Source organism: Synchiropus splendidus, chromosome 12, assembly GCF_027744825.2.
Source record: "Synchiropus splendidus isolate RoL2022-P1 chromosome 12, RoL_Sspl_1.0, whole genome shotgun sequence".
NCBI classification, from domain to species: domain Eukaryota; kingdom Metazoa; phylum Chordata; class Actinopteri; order Syngnathiformes; family Callionymidae; genus Synchiropus; species Synchiropus splendidus.
This window is the reverse complement of record NC_071345.1, coordinates 16,078,913-16,103,213: the sequence shown is the minus strand read 5'-3', so window position 1 is coordinate 16,103,213 and position 24,301 is coordinate 16,078,913. Positions and strand designations below refer to the sequence as shown.

At 42.2% G+C, this 24,301-nt stretch overlaps 1 protein-coding gene across 1 annotated transcript; it reads right to left on the bottom strand.

Annotated features, from left to right (window-relative positions):
• Positions 1-10,158: 10,158 nt before the first annotated feature.
• On the bottom strand, positions 10,159-22,634 carry sall3a (spalt-like transcription factor 3a). The gene is made up of 4 exons (XM_053880434.1): positions 21,825-22,634; positions 12,361-15,504; positions 11,858-12,195; positions 10,159-11,781 (listed from the first exon to the last, which is right to left on the bottom strand). Exons 1-4 carry the CDS (start codon positions 21,904-21,906, stop codon positions 11,350-11,352), a joined length of 3,996 nt encoding a protein of 1,331 aa, XP_053736409.1. The 5' UTR covers positions 21,907-22,634; the 3' UTR covers positions 10,159-11,349.
• Positions 22,635-24,301: the final 1,667 nt, after the last annotated feature.

Below are 24,301 nucleotides of genomic sequence, written 5' to 3'. Positions count from 1 at the left end.
GATATCATGTTGAAAGTGGATGCTTCTTGCATCATAGAGTCAGTGGAGAGGTGTGACAGTTTTTCTATGTTGACATGAAACACTTTGAGTCTCAACTGTTCCCAGGTTTTGAGAGCTTGCTTTAAATAGTACTGTCAAAAGACAGATAAAGTACCTGGAAAGAATAAGCATAATAATACCTGATAATAAATCCTTAGGCTAGAAATGTGAGTCTGAAGACATGTTTAAAATAAAAAAAAGTATTTCTGTAAATCTATTGTGTTAAAAATTGCATATGTCTAAAAAGTTTTGATGGAAAAAAAAATGTCCAGTAGTTGATGAAAAGTTATGATGACCATGGGTAGATGTATAGAAATGCATGTCCTATACCAAAGGGTTATAAAAGAAATAAATCATTAAATAAAAAAAATTAGATAAAACATTACAGGGAAAATGGAAATAATACAATGAGTTATCCCCATAATAAATTCATGGAAATTAATAAACACATAATTTATTTCAAACTTCAAACTGTTTGGGTCCAAATAGAAATAGAAACAACTCAACCCAATGGAAAATAGCTATTTCATGAGAAAAGTCACAGTCACCTTTCATCAAAAGATCATGAGCATAACTCAGGTTCCAATAACACCTCAACCTGAAGCACATACTCTCTTCAACTGATGGGTTTTTGGTCAAATGTTGCACTTGATGTTTCGGAATGGCTGAAGAAGATTCCCTCCGCACATAAATTCAGGAGGTTATATCCGAAGACAGCCCATAGTTAATTAACTTTCTGACCTTTAGGAACCTGTACACTGCTTCACCAGATTCTGTGTATTTAATAATTCAAGTGAACAGTGAGAGAGCTGAATAGATGAGCGGCTCTCGCCCAATCTAGGCCAGAATATCATTTTGGCCAGAGACGACAGTTGACATTTAAGTGCCCTGATCTACCTATGAGAAAAAAAGCCCATAATGGCGACATCCTTTTGTGTGGTTTTTAATAATAAAATAAAGATTGAGTGGATAAAGCTGCGGCACTTAGCTAATAGGAAAATCCCAAATGAACGTTCCAGACGTTTGAAAGTCAGTAGCGCGAACTGGATGCATCGTAAAACATGTATGTTTATCTAAAGAATGCAGGTGGAAGAAGCAGCTGCGACAGAAGCTTGATCTGCCATTGAGATCTTGTGTGAATGGAAGATCTGGGCTGCATTATTGATGAGTGTCAGTTTGAGTTTCAGCTTCAGAGGAAATGATAAGGTGTAATGCAATGGTCGTCTGTGATACAAGTGATCCCACATACTGTATTTCATCGTGCTCAACCTACCTGCTCTCACCCCACCTGTTTCAAAGTTACGACTTTTATCGGACATGGATGTGAAGATCTCGCCATCTTAAAGGCTATAATCACTTGTGGGCCCTCAACTTGTCGCTCCAGGGTCTTCGGTTTAGACAGCGAAGGCTGGATTATTTCCCACTGGACCCACTTTTGTCTCTGAAGAATGAATCTGGAATGAGCAGTTGGCCTGTCAACACAGTTGATTGGAAATTTGGCTTTCCTGATCATCATCGATGGCAGTCTTAAGGTCATGAGTGAAACTAGATAATCCTCATCTACATCTGTGAACACTTGAAGTGGCACCTTATTTTTCCTATGACACCTGAATACGACCTAATAATATGACCACAGACTTCCTGTGCAGAGAAATGCCTTGAGAACTACTAGTTCTTTAAAAAAAAAAAAGTTGTGACGTTTTACTCCGATGTTTTACTCCGATGTTTTACTCCGATGTTTTACTCCGATTTACTCCGATGTTTTGTTTTCATTTTTAAAGCCTTTTCAGAGAAGCGAAGAAGTGAGAGAAAACGATCCGCGACTCTTTAGCCACCTTGAATGCTATTGCTTGGCGCTTCCCACTGTTTTCAGCCTGTACTCATGTGATCAATATCCCCAGGCAATTTTAAGCGTGATCACTTTGGATGGATTATTACTTGGCAGGGAGGGTTTTGCATTGATCCCCCGCATCATGTCAATCACTGACAGTGACAACGCTGAACTAGAAAATTCCATACATCAGCAGGATCTGAGACAGATAGAAAAAAACCCAGCCATCTTTAGATGACTGTTTAGATGAGACCAAAACCTCACAATGCTGCAGCTCTCGACTTCAGCATATCCTGCAGTAGCATAGTTACTCGCTGAAATCTAAGTATCGGGTCGGCCGGCCCGGTTCAAATCAGTGTCGGGAAACTGGGTCTGGCTGGTGAAACACACTTGTAATATTCTCATTTTCTCCCAGCTGCTGTCGGCGAGGAGCATGTAACTGATAGTGTCCACATGCATATTTAAAACGACAGTTCGGGTGTTGAGTTTCAGGGGCCGGCAGGGAAATGAACAGATTTAAGTTGTTGGCTATGGTGGACTGGTGAATGAGGTATTTATTTGTCGGACTTGTGCAGACTTGCTTATTGAGGATGGATTATTAGGGTCACACACACAGTAAAATAATGTTATTAAACTACCATTGCATGATGAACGTCTTAATATTGTGAGATTAAAGTCGTACAATTTACAGCTAGTAGTTACGCAACACTCTTCTGCTCCTTGGTCTATGTCGGTGTCTGAGGTGAATACATGGTGATCCACTGTCCTGTAGATGTTTTCAACCACATTCACTCAAGTCAGCTTTTGATCCTTAGTTCTCACAAGACTAGAGGACGTGAACTATTGGTGTAAGGAAATAGCACTGACATCACTAAACCGGAGGTGGGCTCTCACACACGCCAATTGAAAGCAGGGCTCTGTCGTGTGAAGGTTTAACAATGATGTTAAAACTCATTTAGATCCAACTGTGCTCCTGATTATTTGTTCTGAATTCTCATCTGACGCTCTCTCAATCACTCTGTGCATGGAGCAGAACCATGGTCAAGATCCGGGCTCACTGATCGCGGCCAGACCGTCTTGAAAGTAGCCAGCAGTAGCACAGATGCAGGCGAACGTCATCTCCATGGTGCAGGGAACTACATTTACATACAGTCTGTTGTTCTAATAAACAAAGGAAACTGAAAGAGCAACATAATCCCTATGTCGTCTCTGAATATTTTATTCTGGAATGTGGAGTTTACTTTAATCCAGAAACCTCTCATTGTGACCACAAATGGATCAAAACCATTAATAGACACTGTAGTGTCTTCCTTCATCTAGTTTGCCCTTCTTCACTTGTTCCTTAAAACGCTTTTTGTTCTCTGTTTCACCTTGTTCGCTTCACATATCTATCGATTTTCATTTGGGTTACCTTATGATGCTGCCGACACCCATGGTGCAACGCCAGGCTTTTAGCTAGAGGGCGTCTGGTGGATGCCCAAAACTGTAAAGCATGAAAAAATGGACGCCCTCCCGCACTCAAAACTGGTCGCCCTGTCTCCTCAGCAGTAAATGTACTGCCCAACTCGTAGTGTCATCTCACTGGTTTACATTAAATTGTGTTTCCGCTCGGTAATTTCACCAAATATGATCCAAATTCACAGATTCTCGAACCTGTCACAATTGTATTTTGGCCATCGTGGTCGCCATATTTGTTTACCGACGTAATCTCGCAGTGATTTTGCGAGTCGCGACACTTGCAGCATGGAAGTGCACTGCTATTGATGGGATGTCTGACACTGATGACAGGAGGAAACGGCAGATAAGTTCCACACTTTAAACAAATGTTCACAAAACTAACTCATTGCTTTGCAATGGAGGAATATTGGCTCTCCCCTCCCCGCAACCCCCGCATCCCAGCGGCAAGCGGACAAACACGCAGCCTTTTCAGAATGAGAGCAAACAGATTCACAAGGTTTTGCTTTTTTAGTAGATTAAAATTGGTTATTATACACAAATGAAATCAAGAGTAATGAATCAGTTCTATTAATTGAATGGGCCCCGATCCCATTTGTTCTGGAAAAAGTGGGCGCCGACAGAAAAAGGGTGAAGAACCCCTGCTCTGTCAAACTGACCTGCTAAACCTGGTCGACATTTTTTTGAACATGCTATATCCAAAATACAAAACAGCATAGCAGCATTTTTTCTATTTTGAAAGCCATATATTTGAAATTTGAAATATATATATATATATATATATATATATATATATATATATATATATATATATATATATATATATACCATTTTGTGAAAAACGGAACAGGTGTCATGACAAAAAAAAACAGCTTTTCAGCTCAGCCACAGCTCTATAAATGTTCTGGAAAAGTCAAAAATCAACCACATGTAGCTGTAGTTGTGTAATGATGGAATTGCCACTTCAAAAACGATCACCCAGGCATGAGGATTATCAAAAGTTATGACGTCGCACACAGTCCATTGAGGCTACGTGAGCAAATTTGCATGACACCACAGAATCCCGAAGACTGCTCGAAATGGAGCTCGGTGGTTAAAATGACTGTCCACAGATTGAATCCCTCATCACACAGCTGCTCGCCACCAACAGCACTTATTCAAACATGTCAAATCCATCTGAGAGGAAAACCTCCTGGGTAGTTATTGATCCGCACCATTATGGAATTCCATGCCAATGAACTGCCGAGACTTACTGTAACAGTCCAATGATTCGCCTGTCTTCTGCTCACGTGACCATGGAGAGCTTCCTCATTATCAGGGGCCATTATGAGAAAATTGAGTTTTGCAATTGAGTTATGCCATGATCACCATTGACCTGTTTCAGCTTTAATAGTGCGTTTTAAGTGTGTTATTGGTGAGCAGCTCCAGCAGAGTTGCCTGTGAGCGTAATTGTGAAGCTGTCTGTATCATAAACCAATGAAGGCGGTTTTTGAGTAGTTGGACCTGAGCCCTTTGTTAAATTTATCTGGAAAGTTTGTATGAAAATTGATCATATCAGTGTTTTTTTCATTACCTCTTAAAGGCATCAGAAAGTCAGAGATTATCCCTTCATCCATTTATCATTCATATTCCCACAAAGAGCAGTCACAGTTGTCCATCAGCCCTTCCGACCACCACAATGCTTGACTTTCAAAAAACAAAAAATTATATATTAATATCTCATCTGTCAGAACTTTCACCACTTATACTACTTCACTAATAATTGGTCAACTGCATATGGAATGTCAGCACAATAGTAATAAAACAAACTGCTCAAAGTCTCTCTGATGGAGAACTAAAGTTTTAGGATGAGTAGCAGAGGCAAGGAAAGTAGCCCCAGCAACTGCTGCCACACTTTCTGGTAATGGGAGATAAAATCCTGCCCTGTTCACCTGCCGCCTCCACCGAGATCTCAGTATTGGGAGCAATATAAAGCTGGAGGGAGCCGCTTGTGAGATAAAAGGCCACATCACAATGATGATCTCTATCGATCTGCAACCTTGGGCACACACAGGAGGTCCAGCATTTGTCACGTCCAAGCTGAACCCAATAGCTGATCCACGCAGCCCTCTGATGAATCGTCCCTGTTTTCCAAGTTTGTTTAATTGATGACGTGTTGCCTTTCAGGTGGATCGCCGCTATGTTTCACGCCGACATTGATTCTCCAAAACTCCCCCCGTCGCCCCGCCACCTCTGCAGTGCTCTTTTTTTTCCCTGGCTTCCTTTAAGGACTCAAGATAAACCTTCTGCCATAAGTAGAGCTGAAAGTAAGAAAGCCTCATAGCAGCCACTTTCAGTGATGCTGATACAGTGGCTCTTTGTTTGTGTGGAGGTCTGCCCGCTGTATCAACTTAAAAGTATGATGAGAAGTGAGTAAAAGTCAAGGAGGGGGGGTTCTCCTCACATTTCCTGTTAATGGAGCAAGGAGAAGGTTGAAGTAGAAGCTTAAATTAAATACACACTTCACTATGTAGAAAAGGTCACATGTTGTTGGGGTGAGTCTCATTTTTTTTGACTGATGTGCTCCTTCCCTTTCAATGTCCTCTCATTTTCCCTACAGTTATTGAACTTTACATGCAACATGCCACACCCACAAAATTCTGTTCAAATATGCCGGGTATTTATTCCAGACTAAATACAAGTTCAACAAAAAAAATAATTGAAACACTTTATGAGCTCAAAACTTGCTTATGAACGGTCTGGAAAATAGAAGTAAGACAAAGACTGCTTGCAATTTATGGTGATTTCTTCTGCACACAACAAGTTATTGTCATGCGGTTGACGTTTTGCATGTATTTTTCTGCCCAACGCATTGCTTCTGCTTCTTCAGTTTTCATGTATAGGCTCCTTTCTAGTTTGATAAGACCTCAGTAGGGGTGGACAAGGAGGTGGGGTTATGGATGTAGAAAAGAAACCTCCTCTAGCTCTTCCTGGGTGAACAAGGAGACTCTCCAGTCTGTCCTGGAACATGCCTAAAGTACCTCCCAATAGAGGTTTACTCAAGAAATACCCAAGCTTCTGCGTCGGAGTTCTCTAGATGTGGCGGGGTGGCAATTGTATTGGGCAGCAATTGCGGACCTTCCCGCCATTCCACGTGCTACAGGGATACAACACAAATTTGGGGGGGATAATTTGACAGCCCACAGCTCAGTTGAGGTTTTTGCCATCCCTCACTATGACGGAGAGCAGCCTCCCTGCAGGGAAATAATTTTGGCTGCTTATAAATCTTGTTTTTGCATCACTAGTTTGTGGCTGTAGATGACAATAGGGTCGTACATCTGCCAGCTAAACTGTCACCGACATTACCATCAACCAGTACAGAATTAGAAAGAGGTAATACCAGGTTTTCAAAAAAAAAAAAAAACAATAGAATTTTGTTTCCCATATACTACCATAGAATACATTGTGTTTCTGACAAAGTTTCATACGTGCCAATTTGTGACGTCACCTGGCGGCTTTGTCAATGGTTTTTGAGGAAGTTATTATGAATGAAACATATATTTTTTATTCGAACCACGTTGTTGTGGAAGCAACGACTCAGACTATTGTGAGAGGGTGAAGTGTCTGAACATGAAACACGTAAAATTCTCTTCAGAAGGGTCAGCAGTACAAAATGTATAATGCGTTGTGGGTAAACAGTGGGACTGACTCCTCCTCACCGCCGTTTTTAATAGCTTCTTTCCGCTGTTTTGATTGGTTGGTATCATCGCTTCCTGTTTTTTTTTTACTTCGGAAAACAGTGGGCATTTGTTGTTGGCTTCAAAGCCGGTTTCCGGCAAACTCTCTGGGGAAAATAATGAGAATGCTGCCACTCTTCCTCATTCTTTAAACTTGCTTCACCTATTTCATATGAAGCGCTTCATCTTTTGGTGAGAAGAACATGCGCACATGCTCACTGGCTCCATTAGAACGTCCAACAGTCATGCCAAGGTTCAGCATTTCTCCTCTGATACTGAAGCTAAGGAGCTTTTTTACATGCATTCTGATGGTGGCGGACAGATCTTCCTCCAGTGACGTCACAAAGGCCTGTTTCTGGTTCTTGCTTTGTGCAACACCGCTCTGAATTTGATTCACTTCAACAGAATCCACTTTGTTGGCAGTGTCATCATTTTATGCTGCATATTTCTGCATTGTTCCGAAGATGTGTCTGACACTTTAAAGAGTGTTATGACATGGAGTGAGGTGTTTATGATGAGTTAAAATACATGTAGAATGAAAACTACTGCAGAACCTTTTTTGCATTGATTTGTTTGTGCTCGTGCTCCCGGTACAGCAACATTGTAGCTCATAAACATATCAAGATGATTACTTTTTCGATCGCGATCATATGGAATTGCTCAGCCCTCATTAATTTATGGACACGTTAACAAGCTTTAGGTTTGTATACGGTGTAACTTGAGAGCATAATAAATCAAGTGCCGCAGCCTTTCACCTGAAATTGAGGTGACGCCACACAAGAATGATTCAAGACAGACACCCAAGCGGAGAAAAAAAAGAGAAACACAAGAGAAGCAAAAGCAACAAAGGTGAGGAAATTGTGCAAAAAGACAACACTTTTGGATTTAAAGCACCTATCTCAGATCCCAGAGCCTTGAGAATGGGATTGGATTACTGTCGGTTAGATTTACTCCTGTGGCTCCCCGCCACTACATCATCATAGGGCCCCCTGCCTCTGGATCAATGGGGATATTTACTGCGCCTGTTTCACAGAGACTTTCACAGTAGGCAGGGCATTAAACAAACAGTCGACAGCCCCGTCCCAATGATGGGCCGTCTGTTCGCGCTGGTGCCCAGCCCAAATCTAACACATATTCCCTTCAAACAAGTCGCCCACAAAACCCATGAAAATGTAGATGAGAAGAAAACATTGAATGCATTACTCACTATTTCACAGTGAGATTTTCATGAAAATTCCATGTTATTTCTCTCTCTCTACCTCACTCTATATGCACAAAGTCAAACTCTGTAGAATGGTTGGGCACTTTAGCATTACATAGGCACAATCCTCCCTGACCCTATGAGGGTGAAAATAAGAGTCTATCCCTAATATCTGCCAGCACTTGTCACAATTCCATTATAACTTCAATAACTCTTTGCTCCCCTTCTGTAAATCTGTGGTGATTGTAGAGGACAATTCTCACCCCAGCTCACCCCTATAAAAATAATATCTCGAGGATCATTGAATGTGGTGCTAACCAAGGACTTAAACATACAGGTGCTGTCCTGCATCTATTCAAACTCATCACGCATGAAGTGGGTGGAATAAAGTGAAGTCCGTCTTAACTCAAACTCAACTCAAATCCAGGGCAGTGATCTCCAATCCTTAGTCCTGTACTCCAGTGGCGACCTGATGGTTACGACTTTTCCAAACCCAGGTTAGCCGACAGCGGATTGTCATTCAAAATCATTTTTTTATCCATATTTTTATATATTTTTTGCCATTTAATTGGCTGAAAATGTGTTTGGATTTCCACCGTGCTGCACTGCTGGAAGCAAAAACCGAACATATTATACTCCGTTCCGTGCTATAATGGAGTGTCATTGGAATTAAATGCCTCTTCACTTGAGCGCTTACTTAATATTCCCATGGTTGACCAAGAACAGGGCACTGGATTGTGTTATTAATCCGACCACAATTGGCCCAGACAAGAGTCTTTATATGAATTCATATTGTGTGCCTCACTAAATGCGGGCACATGAGTCGAAGAATGACAGGAACGTGCTTCTGCCTCAGCTGGAATATGAGCAAAATAAGCACCTTCATGGGGAGAAGGAGTTGAAATTACTTCTTAAATGACTTGACAATTGCACTGACTAAGCTTGTGCGATCAGCTGACAGGGCATTGTCCAACACAACGGCCTTATCAAGTGCACCATGCATTACTGGAGCGAGCCCAGTCGCTCCTCAGGGCAGACTTAACACCGACACAACACGAACAAGCTAATCTGTCTGCCACAGTCAAAGAGTAAATTAAGCAGAATAAAAATTGTATGATGGAAGTGCATTGAGATTTAATTGTAATGTGCGACTCAGGTAACAGAGTAAAAATACTCAAATGAGGAACGACAAAACTATACTCCTGAACCATAAGTAAGTATATATATTTTTTTCTATTATATATATATATATATATATATATATATATATATATATATATATATATATATATATATATATATATATATATATATATATATATATAGTATACACTTGTTATCACACATTAAATAAATTTATAAATAAATGAAGGTAATATATGACTCAATGTGTAGTTATTCATGATTTTCTATTGCTTAAATTCAAATTATAATAATAATGGAAAATACCAATTATAGCCAGAAATAATTTATGTCAAGAATTTAGGGGCAAATGGTCTGTTTGTGTATTTATTTTTACATGCATCTTTTAGATGAGGAAAAGGCACTGTACTATGCCCCAAAGTACCTATGCTCCATTTATAATTCATAAAGCAACAAAGGGGGAAAAAAAAACATCTGAAACTATTAACTATGTATTCAATATTCATACATAATTAATATTCCTTCAAAACATATACTCAGAATTGATTACTGTTATTGATTTCCAGGAGAATATTTATGAAATAAAGTAAGCCTTAAATGTGTATTTTATATGAGCAAAACAATAAATTCATCATTTGCGCAAAATCCAATTGAATAACAAGGAGAATGAACGTTGCAAATCAACAATGATAATAAAAAATAAAAATAAAAAAAGAAAGATAGTGTTGCATTGGAACAGGGCAAAAGTCAGTAATTCAAAGACACACCTGTTTTCTTTGTTTTATTATTATTATTTACGAAGGTTTGATTGAGTGATGAGCTCGCACTCTGACTAAGAGCACAGATGCAAATACAGAGGAACAACTCTGCAAGTAGTAGGAGTGGTACGCTGGAAACGATGAAAACAGCACGTGATAGATAGCTCAGTTGAAAGGTTTACGGTAACTCACAGACAAAACGTCTTGCTTTTAAAAAGTGCATTCACAAACATGACAAATACTCTCAACTCATGATGTCTATCTTAATGTGATACAAAATATGCATACCTGTTTTTAGATTTGTCTGTATTTCTATACATAGATATTTCTTCAAAAGGTTCACTTCTTTTCTTTTTACAAAGGTTAAAAGCAGGAGGGGTACGTGGTCATAGCAGCTTCCAATATCTCTAGCTTCATGTACATGTCATGAGATACATAGTCATCTCAACAGATACCCAAATAAAACCGACTGTTTTCTTTCTCTGTTGGACTCACATCACATGTCGTCTTTAAGGAAAAGAGATATTCATCAGTGAAGACTGCAGTTTAGAAAACAAATGAATCAATAAAACGCTTGGGCCATTAAATATATTTTGTATACCCGCTTTTTTTGTCAATATCATAAATACTAAAGACACAGGACAATATTATAAGACAATGCTGGGAGACTAGATGTAAAGATTAAAATAGTTCAAACAGCTTTTTTTTTTTTTCAAGTTTTCTAATTCATGAAAAACAAAACATCAGGCGAGCACAGAAACACTATACTTCAGTCTATTCAGGGCCCCTTTACGTTCCAAAGAGCCGTTATAAACAGGGGTCAGAGTGTCTGTTCTGTTTGAGTCCAGTCCAAGATGCTTGCCTGTCATAAGGAGGCCGGATCCTGGCATTCCGAGGAATTTGTTAAAAGCAGTCGAACATACTGATGAAAACCATAAGGACCATGCAAATCTTGCAAGACGACATATTCTCAAACAAGAGACAAATAATTCTTCGTATCAGCGAAATATCAAGTGGAGAAGGATGGAAAAAAGGCCGGCGACCTCTAATTAAGACCAAATACTATAGTTCCAAAAACGAAAAGCAAAAATACTCTGTACACAACGTAGCACACAAGAGTTTTAGACTGAATCAGCAGTTTCTTTTGTTACCAGCAGACTCTTGCTTCTCGCTAAACGCCTAGTGGAGTCGCACAGAGAGGTTTCTTTAGTTGATCCCAATCTCTTTATTTTCCTCCATGAACCTGGAGAATGGCCGGTTAGCCCCGACCTCCAGAGCAGCTTTCTCCATGCCAGTCATTGGAGGGCTGCTGCCAGTGTGAAGCCGGTCCATTCCGCCGGGGATTGCTCCCAAAGAAGTGATTCCGGCGCTACTGAGGCTGACGGGCAACTGTGTAATGCCTCCGTTCTGTATCACAGAGATCTCATTGTTCTTCATGGCCAGCCCGTTGGTGATGGCAGCCGCGTACTGGTTCCAAAAGCCTGGGTCAACATTCATCGCACGCGCCGCCAGGTCCTTCTGGAACATCTCACTGAACTTCATGGCATCCCCACCCAACAGGGCCATTGGATTCTCCACAGACAGTCGGCGACCCCTGCGGGCTGGCGCGTTGTTCCACATGTGTGTTCCCATGTGCACCTAGGATAAAGTCAATGAATGATTATCACATAGAAAAACAGCACCCTGGAGATGCGGCTTTCTTTCAGACGCCTACCTTGAGGTTGCCTTTTGTCGTAAACGCCCTTCCACAGATAGAGCAAGCGAAAGGCTTCTCTCCAGTGTGTGTGCGCTCGTGTATTTGCAGAGCACTGGCAGAGGAGAAATTCTTCCCACAGGAGTGGCAGTTGTGCTGCTTGGGAGTGCGACGGGGCGGTGGGGGCGCCAACATGGGGTTAATGCTGGGGCTCATCGTGGTCTGCGGCGCCGCAGCAGGGACTTGTATGCCCACCGGCAAGTGGGAACTGTCGCTCATGGACATTGATTTGCCGTGTCCGTTCATCTCCATTTTGATCATGTTTGATGCAGTGCTCATCAAATTCGGAGTGTTCAACCCTGTAACAGAGAGGGTTGAGATGAATATTAAAATTATATCACATTTTTTCTCAGTGCTATAGTGCAACTTTATGTTCAAAATGTCAGTGGTACCAAATAAATGGTTTAAAAATGTAATTTATTTTTATTTGTCATTTATTCGGAGTATTTTTTGCGTGTACATACCTCGGTCTCTGCTGAGAAACAGCATGTTGAAGTGGCTCTCCTCCTTGATAAAGTGCCTCGCTGGTTGAGTGGCGGTTAGGTCAAGGGCCCCATTGCCTTCTGTTGCAGAAAGCGGCGACGGGGTTTCTGATTTTTCTGACTTCACTGTTGCCAAGCCAGCTGTATTTTTCTCCTGGCCCTCCTCCGCTGTCATGGAACCGCTGTTATTATTATTGTTGAGTGTAGCCGGAGACTTGGATTGTTGGCTCTCAGAATGGCTGTGAGCTGGGGATAAGTGCTGCATAGAGCCAGAGGACTCTGACAAAGCGGGACTTCCCAAGCTTTGACATTCCGTATCCCCTACTGCTGACAGAGAATCTGTAGTAAAGCAGTTATTCTCACCGACAACATTGCTGCCATTTTCAGACTTTTGAGCGAATGAGTGCGTCATGTTGACAGTAGAGTCGATCATCTTCATCTGGTTCTCCATCGCAGCTATGCTGGACATTATGGAAGACGGCGGTGAGCTCCCGGGTGAATAGGGTTTAGATGGGTCCAGCTCTCCCTCTTTAAAGTCGACTTCATCATCTAAAGCCTGCTCCATTTCATCAATAAGGTCATCATCATAATTACTCATTGCATCTAAACTCTTGTCGTCGTAAGAAAGGTCTGTCTCCATTTCCTGGAGGCTCTCTGGGACCGGAGTGTTGGGGATCTGCCCTCCCATGTGCATTCGGATGTGCTGCTGCAGGACAACAGCATTTGTGAACTTTTTTTGACATATCGGGCAGGAGTGTTGGACTCTGAGTGGGGGTTTGGACCTATGAACCCCAAAGTGGGTTTTCAGATTTCCCTTGGTAGTGAATGCCCGCCCACATATTTTACATTTGAATGGCCTCTCGCCGGTGTGGATGCGGTAATGCATCTTTAGAGCACTCTGACAACTGAGAACACGGTGACAGATCACACACTGGTTGGGGTCCGTCATTTTTTTGTCAATGTTCTCAACCAGCTGCTGCAACTTGGATGTCTCTGAAGTTTGCATAGAGTCAAGGAGGCCTCCGAAGGGAAATTTAGCTTTAAATTGGTCTGACAGCATGGGAAGGACAGGATGGGAGACTGGATTGGAACCCGAGTTTGGGCTGTTGAGAGGATCCATCATCTGGGTAGCGCTGGACGATGTGGGGGTGACGGCGCTAGAAAGAACCACTTGAGTGACTGTACTTGTGGTAGTGGTGACGTCGCTAGGTCGTGTAGAGCAGGTTGGGGGCAGCAGAACACCTTCTGGCTTCAGTAGAGGAGGTGGATCACTCCCCAGGGAGGGTTTGGGGGATGGTGACGTAGTGGTCATGCCAGAATCAATAAGAATATTAGGAGACAGTGATGCACACTCACTGGAGGGGGGTGAAGGTCTCTGAGGGGACCTGTTAAGTGGCGTGAGGCTTGGAGATTCACCAAAACTCCCCATCATGCTTGGTATCGTCGGAGGTAACTGCAGGCCAACCGAGGTGGGAACAGTGGCAAGGACTGGTTTGCTGTCGAGCCATGTTGTGACTGGTTTCTCTGGGGGCAAGGACATACCATAAGGGATGCCTGAGCTTGTGGGCACATTGTCCAGGTACTCGGGCACAGGATAAGGGTTCATCTGTATATGTGGATATTTTTCTTTGTGCCTCTGAAAATGAACCTTTAGATTTCCTTTTGTCGAAAAGCGATTTCCGCATATGTTGCATTTGTATGGCCTCTCTCCAGTGTGGGAACGCAGGTGAATTTGTAGTGCACTGTCACTGCCAAATACTTTGGCACAGAATCGACACTTATGCTTGAAAAAGGGGTCTTCAGAGCTGGGCTTAGTGTCGAATACAGACACATTTGGAGGTTTCCCCTTGCGATGCTTCATCAGAGCTGAAAGGGGGTCAAGCGCATTGGCTGTGGCTGCTATACTTGCCAGCGGGTTTGGAAAGATAACGCTGCTGGACGAGCTGTGAGGTATCAGTGGTAGACTAGAGGCAGAGCTCAGCAGGCTATTGTGGCTGAGCGACGGAGGGGTGCTGGAGTTCCTGGAAAGAGCCGAGCTGCTGCTGATGCTCCCATTTCCAGTTACACTGCTGCTCGTGCTTAGATTCGTGACCGCGGATGAGCAGGAGGGAAGCATTGACGACAATCCAGAGCCCACGGGTGGCGGGAAAACTGAGTTATTTGAGGAGGTGTTGGTCATCGGAGAGTTCGGGGGCTGGCTTCTGCTTTGTGTTGTTTGAGTTAGAGATCCTTCAATTGTTGAGGTCAGAGGCGAAGGACCTTGACTAGTGAGTGTCGCAGGTAACCTGACTGGCAGCTGATGGACAGGAGGGACAATAAAGTTGTGCAGTTGCAGTTGGTTTGCAACAGGGGGAGCACAGGCAGGTCCAGCCCCTTGGTGTCCGACGGCGGAATTGTGATGGTGGTTGATTGCCTGTTGTGAGGCCGACTGCCTATTTATCAGAGCCACTTGACTGCGTATCTGCTCTATCAGCTGCAGCTGGTGAATCTGCTGCTGCTGCAGGGCCATCAGCTGATCCAGGATCATAGGAATGGCCATGGTGGAAACTCCGCTGCCTGCTGCCGCCCTTACGCTCTGTGAAAACTGTGCAACTGCAACCCGAGTGCCATGCAGGGTCTCCAAGGTAACATTAGTGCTTGGCATGGGGTAGTTTGGAAGATTCGCAGGGATAACGTCGTCAAGCTGAGGTAGGGAAAGGTCTGGCTCAGGCGATGTCATGTCCCGCTCTTCAGAATCCATGTTTTTTTCAGGGGAGAGCTCGAGCTCCATCTGTTCATCCTCCTTTTCAAGAACATTCACCCCGTTTAAGGCCGTTGTCTCCGGGATGTCATCGAGCTCAGCGGCAGGACTGTGGCCGCCCTCCCTCGGGTCTTCGCTGTCAGCCTGCTCGCTGGGGCAGCTGGGTACAGGCGAAGGCTCGGTGGGATACTCCTGGGAGGAATTGGGTGTGCCCTCATTGTCATTCACTATTAGAACCAGCGGGTTCTTGGTGCAGCTCTTTAAATGTTCACAGAAGTCTGACCACTTGAAGAATTCCGCGCAACACTTCTCACACACATGCGTCTCCTCGCTTCCGCTCCGGCTCTCGTTCCCGCTGTCGGCATCTTCCAGCACTTCACCCCGGCCTGAGAGGAGAAAGTCGGGGGAAGGAGGAGGACAGGAAATAAAGGTGGGGGAGGCAGAGAAGGAATTAATGAATGTATAATCAATACAGAATCAACACATATTTCGTCGCGCTGCAAAGATTTAACCTTTGCTTTTTTTTATATCCCCCTTTAACATTACAGAAATCAATCCCCTTTTATTTAGTTATTTACTTTCATGAATTGTTCCCCGATCCTCCAGACTCTGGTTTGTGCATTCACACCCGGTCCATAGAGCCAGCTAATAATTTTCTTTGTGCAATCCATCAAATTATGAGGCGCTATCAATTGTGGATACCGCCGCTTAATGAAATTCCATAGAACGTATTGATTTCCAATATTTCATACAATTCACAGCTGCCTCGTCCGTTGCGTACAAAGCAGGACTTTGATGGCCCCATTAGGATTCCCCTCCGATATCAGCGGCCAGTCATTTCCACCTGAATTCCAAACGCCGGCGTATTTAGAATTGCAAAGGCAATTCTCAGCCCGGAACGACAGACTTAAAAACTTGAAACAGGGCCACTATTATCGTGTCAGAGGGAATGTGTTGAAGGAAAGTTTAATGTGCCATCGTGCGGTCTTTACTGAGCAGATTATACTCTGCAAAATATAGCGTTGCATTCGGAAAAACAATAATTATCCTTCATATCCACAATGTGTCTGAGTGTTAGGTCCTTTTTTTTTCCCCCCCTCCCGTCCATGCACTCTGATATAAGACTCTACAAATTACATGCTAGTGCCATGGCAGCAAAGTCTCAAAGATTAGTTACACATGTTTAATCACAGTCGTAGGAAGCCACTTCCTTTTCCACATGCAACCACCAGAGTCAAACAAGCCCATGCTTGCCTGAAAACTTTGACCTCATTTACACCTGAACCCAGATCTAATGATATCTATTTCTTTGTCAAATCAAATAGCTCCCTAAACACCAGACTGGACGTAGAAATTTGAATTTGAAATGCCACTATTTCCGCCAATAACATGGAATGAATCGCACTGTATCGCCAACTGAGATCGATCGAGATGTTTAACTGCGACATTTCTGCTCAAACCTACATGAGTCCATTCAGGCTTAGTCAACATTTAAAGGCCTCCGCTGACTGGCTCTGCTGCGTTTGCATAAAATTCTGGTGATGCTTGCTTTAATTTCCAACGTTTCGAAGGGAGCATGCCGTGGTATAACGCATTTAAGCAATTAGCAAAGAAATACATCACTCCTCCTGTGATTTCTGGCCAAAGGGGAAACATGCCTCATTAATTGTTGACAGAAAGGCGGTTGGACCCTCGCCGCTTTCTCATCCTCACTTTGGGCAGGACAGTCGTATGAAGGTTAAAAACACATGTATTAAAAATATATATACATCGCGGGTTCTTAAGTCCAATGGATAAGTTGACAAATAAAAAGGAGCGGGGGAGCGAGTGGGGAAGTCAGCCACACGTGACAGCAGGCTGAAAATCTCCTTAGCCCAGCAGCGGACAGCAGGACTCATTTCCATAATTGAGGGTCGAAAGGTCAACACAAATGAGTAGGCATTGTGCTGAGCTGATTAGTTATTAGAACGGTATTACTGTCAATCTCTTTTATTCATTCATACAATTACAAGTGGAGGCCTTTGTATGCCTCTGACCTCACACACACACGCTACCTGGCACAAATGACACTTGCATGCAGATAAACATGTTTTCACAGCAGTGGCGTGCCAAGGCAGTAGCAGGACGCCTCCGCCGTGGTCAGGATTTTTAGAAGAAACGTTGAATTTAACATCATATTCCCTCTCAAAATTGCCAGAACATTGTTAGACTTTTGACTTAAACACACATGCAACATGCTTATACTGTATAAATTGCTCATAGTTGGTTGTTTTCCAAGGTTATTGTTGTGGCTATAAAGACAGTCACAATGCCCTACACGCAGTGTCGCCACCATAGAAATGTTAAAACACTGCCGTATCTCCAGAGAGCCTTGCATTTGCATTTACGACTGACTTGAAACGGCTATTGTCGTGTGCATCTGTGTGAAGGCAACATTTTGCGGTTGTTTTGTGTTTGTGAGACAGTTAAGAAGAAGGGTCTGTTTGTGTGTGTGTGTGTGTGTGTGTGTGTGTGTGTGTGTGAGGGGGGGGGATTCAAGGGGGGTATTGATTTCTTTATAGCATGTAAAAAGAAGAGCTGCAAAAAAAAAATCCAATACGTTTTTTTTTCATTCATTTAAGAGTCTTCACTTACTGAGATGCAAATATTAAGCCGAACACAGTCAATAGGGCGATTGTGGACGTTGAATGCGCACGTCCGTTATCTAGCACAGCGATCTTTGGCATGCTAACTGAAACCGCTAATCTGACATATTATATCAGATGAGGTATTCATGCTTTCCACCGATTCTGTGAAAAGCCACAGAGGCGTGCATTGAACGCAGCGCTGGGCAATTACAAATCGTCTCATTCTTAACCAGGTTTGCTGCAGCGGTGACGTGCAGGTAGCAAGTGAAAGAAAGAACAGTGACAAATATGTCTGGGTTACCAGTATTAGTGGACTGGGCAGGTGTTAACCACAACTTACATTCAAAATCTAACCAGTCTATGTGTGTGCACTTCCCACACCGTCCAGTGTAAACTACAATTTAATGAATATATGTGTTGACAAATGAATAGCATTTGTTTGAGGATAAGCTCATTCTTAACTCACATAACAATTGAAACTGTTTTTTTTTTCTCTTCATTTGGTTTGTGCTGTGTGTATTAAAAAAGCTAACAATATAAACCATGCAATATCAGTATTTAAAGAGATAGATTTTGCATTCATAATATTAAATGAATGATATAGTATTGTTACATTTATTGTAACTGAATCCTAAGCTACTGTATTAAATAACACTTTTAAAATATTGTTTAAAATATATTTTATTGTATACATTAGAACAGTTATAATTTATAATTTAGTTTAGTTATTAATGCTTTCCTTTTCACTTTCTCTCACTCTGCTGTAATGTACAGTTTAACCATGTGACAAATAAATTGTTATTTATACATGTCATTATTATTATTAAGTATTAGTAATTAGCCTTTTATTACAAATGAAGCACCATGAAAACTCAGCTCTTTTGAAAGAGGAATATTTTGTGAAAGCCGTGGCTTTGGATCCGCTAGTGCTCCCTGGATTGACAAGCGGTGCTTCGGATTGGACTCCTCAGCAGAACAGATGTGTGTGTCTGTGTGTGTCATCGGCCTGGTCGGCACCACTGCAGAGTGGTACAGTCATATCTGCGCGGACAGCGAGGCCATTGTCGTAGCCCGCAGATGTGGAGCAGCCAAAACATTAACGATTTGTTTGTGTAGGCGTTAGCAATACAGTATTCAATGACGACACTCCATGTCAAGATGGCTCTTGTCGTCTCTGGACGGGACAACGGAGCCGAAGATGCTGGAGGCTCCAGAAAAATAATTCCACCGACCGGTGTAAAGGGAGTCTCATCTCCTATTGAGAGGTGTGTTTCAAAAATGGTGTCAACCTCAAATGAAAAAAAATGAAAAATAAACTCCTTCCCCTTTGACAAATAACTGCCTCCTCCTAAACCCCTCCACCCCAAATATTCCCCCCTCGCTTGGCCGGTCTCTCCCTCCATCAGGATCTTACTTGTTCATGTGTGTGTTTGCAGTGCTGAGTAGTAATTAAGACACAGTCATATTTGAGTGCCTTCTTCAAGGCGTCTCTGGCACGACAGTGTGGGTGGTCCGCCGGCCTGCACCCAATGGTAAGAGGGGATTAAAACAAAAGGCGAACAAAAGCCCCTCTGCAGGGGAAGTGGGCAACAACTGTGCTGTCACTGTCAGCAAACATCTTCACGCCGAATGAACTAGAAGTTATGAAAGAATGTGCAAACACATTAATAATGTATTCATCAGCTATTTGCGAGAAACTTTTTTTTCTTCCCTGGTGACTCAAAAAAAATATATATATTTGCATTAACAATTCAGTATTAAGGTTTACATCCCTTTTGTCAGATCCATCATAGACACATTGGAAACATGCTCATATTTCCTAAAAAATCTAGGATTAAATTCTCAATCTTTTTGGCGTCAATGTTTATTTCTACTGGAATGGTTATCAATTGTTTTAGCGTAATATGACTGCGTCCTTTGACAGTCTAAAGAACAGGTATTTTGGAACGGTTAAAGTTGAGGACAAAAAGAAAATGTATGTAAAACATGGAAGGATAGCCTTTAACTTCATCACTGGTCATGTTCTACATAAAAGACTCGCCATTTGAGCGTTTCACTCGAGAAACAAGAACTTTATCCCCCAAAAATCTGGCTTGCCCGTCTCTTGAGAGGTTTCCTTCATGCTCCACGTCCATCTAATGTCTTTCACAAAGTCCTCATGCACATCCTCGCACACACACACTGGCTGCAGAGGAACTGGTGGCGAGATGAAAAGCCTCTCGCTCTGTTCACACTTTCCAGGACGCCGTGTAAGCTGCGCTGCCAAGTTCACCGGCGTGCATGTTCTAATTGTTCAAGCATCTTGACATCCAGCGGTAGGACCCGGCCAGACAAAGGTTAAGTCAGCAAGCTTTGTAAAAGCACTCCCAAGCAGACCCCCTAACCCCCTTTTGAACATCAACCCACCCTCTTTATGCCTCTGGGAGGGCCGGTGTCCGGAAGGCCTGAGGGAGCAGATGAGTTCCCAGACAAGAGCTGGTTGGCACATGATTTTATTTTATTTTTTTCAAAACTGAAGTGTTTTGAAGGGCGACTTGCTGAGCTTTCACCGAAACAGATGTGCCTTTAAGAGGCAAGATCACCTTGTCCCGTTCCTTCCTCAAGCTTATGAAGAACCTTATCGACTTTATACAAAACGTTAGGTTTCAAGCGTCGGCCGACCACTTTCAAATCCACATTCTGTGCAAGGATTTGTCAAGCCGGCGATCAATAGTGTCGTCACGAGCCGCAAAAAGGCGATGGAGAATTTGATCACGCTTGGTGATACACTGACAGTCTGACATTTGCAGCTGGTGTGTCGATGTCGGATGAGACGTTACTGGGTTTATCTAAGTGTGTATCCAAGTGCAGCTACTTCCCTGCTTGGAAAGAAGTGAAAACCCCATGAGGAGGAGGAGAGTGAGGACGTTCAACCTTCTCTTTTCACTATTAAATCATGGTAAAATATGAAACACTTCTTTTTAAGTAACACACAGCCCGAAGGAAATAAGGAGTAGACGGTTTACAAAAGTCTATTTCATTCATTTTTAAATCAAAATAGTCTGTGATGTAATGTTTAAAATGTGAAGACACAGTTGTTGCAAAGCGACAGGAGAGCAACCTGATGGACGTGTCTGCGTCGCCGACTTGTTAAAATATCACTAAAAAGACTGAGGTCACCCATCAGGCGATCCGTGTACACACACACAAACACACTCCAAATCTCCATGCAAAGAAACTGCTCCCTTGAGATTACATCACTATTCTATTGTAACCAAGATCCCCCCTTTATATGTGGGTTCAGAGACCGTTTTAATTCATTTGTATTCGAGTGTTCTTTCAAAAAAACGGAATATTTAATGAATATATGAAGTAACTGTTCTACTTATTTGTTCATCTATTTTTTTTTTTTTTAAATGCATTTTATTTATGAATAAAACACTAATTCACATTTAAATGTTTTAAGTTGTCATGTATTTTCATTTCAGTCGAATGTCAATAAAAGCTGATCATTTAAAAATGACATTTTACACTTTATTTTCTCTCGGGTTGCCTCGCATTAAACATTAAAAAAGGCACTGTAGCAGATGTAGGAATCGGTTCTGGAGCGCTGTCAACCCATCTTGTCGACAATGTGAGTGAAAAGGGAGCAAATCAAGTGTGCAAAATTTATGTGAGGGGGGTAAACAAAAAACATTTCCATGACAAAACAAGCTTCGACCTGCTGCAGAACACTTGAATCTCTCCCCCCCAAACAAACGTGTTTTAGGTTTCAATTCAGTGACGGATAAAAATAATCGAGTGGAATTTTAGTTGCTTTCAGCAGTGTGAGCTGATTCATGTGTTGTCGCAAAAATGTTTTTATTTCGATGAAGGCCTTTTTTGTAATATAAGGCCTTTTGCGCGGAGATCAAAGTTTTTCAATCGTTCAGGCGCTTTTGTTGTGTTTTATTTATCACAACAAATCGAATAGACGGTTTAAAGTCACAAGTCACATCTTGGCGTCATTTTTCTTCAAATGAAATAGTGAATTAAGTTGCGTGAAACTGGTACTAAAGGGGTGTTTGTTAGAGTGGGTAAAGCGGTGCGGCTCCACTCACCGTGCTCGGAGGTCACCCCGGCTAATGCGGGATCCTCGTCCGACTTGAGGTGCTGCGGCTTGGCTTGCTTGCGTCGGGACATGCTGCTGCTGCTGTGGGCGTCAATCGTGGCGAAGCTGCTGTGGATGTCCCTGCGTGTTGCAGATACATCAGCGGACACGGGATCAGCGCGCAAAAAGAGGAAAAAAAAAGTTGTGTCAGCAGCGTCTCGGTGCGAGGGCAGGCATCAAAAACTCTGCTGCTGTATTGCGCATGTCGCTATAATAGTTATGATAGTGAATAACGGCGCAAGGTGGGGAGGGCTGGCCGCGGTCCAGAGGACGCGCATTGGATATGATAATGAGGGACGGGCTGAGCAATTAGCCGCTTCAATCTTTTAGACGCGATCCGTGTCTTTTTAGCGACGCAAAACGCAAATCTTCCTCCAACTCCTCCGTGCGCTCCGCTCACGCCGCCGTCAACTTTGGCAAAGTGTCGCTCGCTCCTCTCTCTTTCGCCATCTCTGTCAAACTTCTTTTAAGTCCAAACTTCCTTTTTTTTCCTTAAGAAAGACTCACTAAAGCGTCCGACACAAGCATCTCTATATTTCTCCCACGAAGTTCCAGTCGGTCCGTGGCGTGAAGCTCATCCAAAAAAAAAAAGATCAGTTTTTTTTTTGTTTGTATTGTTTGGCGGATCTTTGCCAAACTCAACGCCGCTTGTTCTCCGGGCGAGACGGCTGTCTTCCTCGCCGGGTTGTGGCGCGCGCAGGTCGGGGAAAGAGTGGAAGTGCTGCAGCCTCGCGTCGGTCCGTGTGTGTGCGTGGGGGGACTGACTGTGAGTGAGAGTTTAACCCCCAAGCAGAGGTTCAGCCCATTGCTCGCAGCCACCACTAGGATGTACCACTGTTCAATTGCTCCGTGTGAACACCCACTTTTGACCCCCTCTGCTCACCCACCCACTTACCTATACAGCAACCACCTACAACTTAGGTGTAAAAAAAAGACCTTAGAGAGAGAGAGAAACAAAGGTCGCTGCTCTTATTTTGAAATGTATATGCAGTTCATCTGTGTCACTATTGCTGGTCACGCATATTTAAAAAGGGTCATCTCTTTCAAGTAACTTTTATATTGATAGCATTTAACAGTACAACAAAATGTATTTTATACATGACGATCATTAGAATCATAATTGCATTGTTATTTAATAAACAATAGGATACTTTTCTTCACCTTCTGTAACAGAAAACGAAAACGTTTTATTTGGAAGTAAGTCTCACTATTATGCACTTCATTTGGTATTATTATTATTAGTAATATATATATTTTTTATATATTATTTTCCTTCCATGATGAATGACGGTATTGACAATACATTGTCTTGCCAGCAGCATTGTGGGTGTCAGTACTGGGTTCAGCAGTCCTCTGTTTTACTGTGTGAAGGGAACCTCATTTGTCCACACGATGATATCATCCATGAAGCTGAAATGTCATTTATCATATATATATATATATATATATATATATATATATATATATATATATATATATATATATATATATATATATATATTTATATATAAAGAACGTTTACCTGACTGTAAAGACATGCAGCGTAATGATGATTTGACATAAGACAATGTTGCATAAAATAAACAAATAAAATGAACAATTTCAGCTCAGACGTACTGTCTTAAAAACTCAGATCGCTACAGTGACGATAAAGGTCATCTCATCTATCAAATTCCTCTCAACAAAATAACTCTCCAGAATGTTCTGTTTTTGGGAGGACCTGTGATGAACCTGATTCATTCATATCTTAGTTTTTATTTCATTACTTTTAATTTACTGTTTTTTTTCCTCTTTGTTTGAAAAATCAAATGTAGTGAAATGTTCAAGTTATTTCTACAATGTACACAGCAATATGATAGCATTTCATCTCCATAGGAAACCCCAAATATTTCATAAAAAATGGACTTGAAACTCTCCTTTGTAATCTACACACACTAGTTCTTGCATCACTTTAATTTGTCAAAAGGAAAGCCCACTGTTTCGGTAACAAAGATTCTAAACAGATGTATGATGCGAACAAGAGTCTTTAAAATACTGGTACGAATCAATAACAATGATACAGACGTTGAAGCAGCTGCAGTCCCACGCTGCACAAAGACAGCATGCCTGCCTTCATACTTCTCACTTTTCACTGTACCTTATGGTCAACGTGGCATTTTTGTTTGTAAGTGAAAATATGGATCAGAAATTCGTTCAAAAGTGTATCATTTATGAGGACGATTCATATGTTCATTGGTTCAATTCAGGCGAATTCCAGAGACTATGACTCAAACATTATGTTATTAAGAGGCTTTATAATCATTTCCATTTTAAATCTGATTTGTTTGTTTTGTAACTCACTTTTAATAGACTTTTTATTCCTCACGATTTAAGTTGTTTAAGCTACAAGACCCCGTTGAAATGTCTTCATTGTTGCTTGTGTCTGCT

What these genes read in the sequence shown, in the direction of transcription:
- sall3a (XM_053880434.1), bottom strand. Translation starts at nt 21,906, where the DNA reads ATGTCCCGACGCAAGCAAGCCAAGCCGCAGCACCTCAAGTCGGACGAG. An exon ending in CGGGGTGACCTCCGAGCACG is followed by an intron (nt 15,505 to 21,824) that starts GTGAGTGGAGCC and finishes TTCTCCTCTCAG; the next exon opens with GCCGGGGTGAAGTGCTGGAA. An exon ending in CGACAAAAGGCAACCTCAAG is followed by an intron (nt 11,782 to 11,857) that starts GTAGGCGTCTGA and finishes ACTTTATCCTAG; the next exon opens with GTGCACATGGGAACACACAT.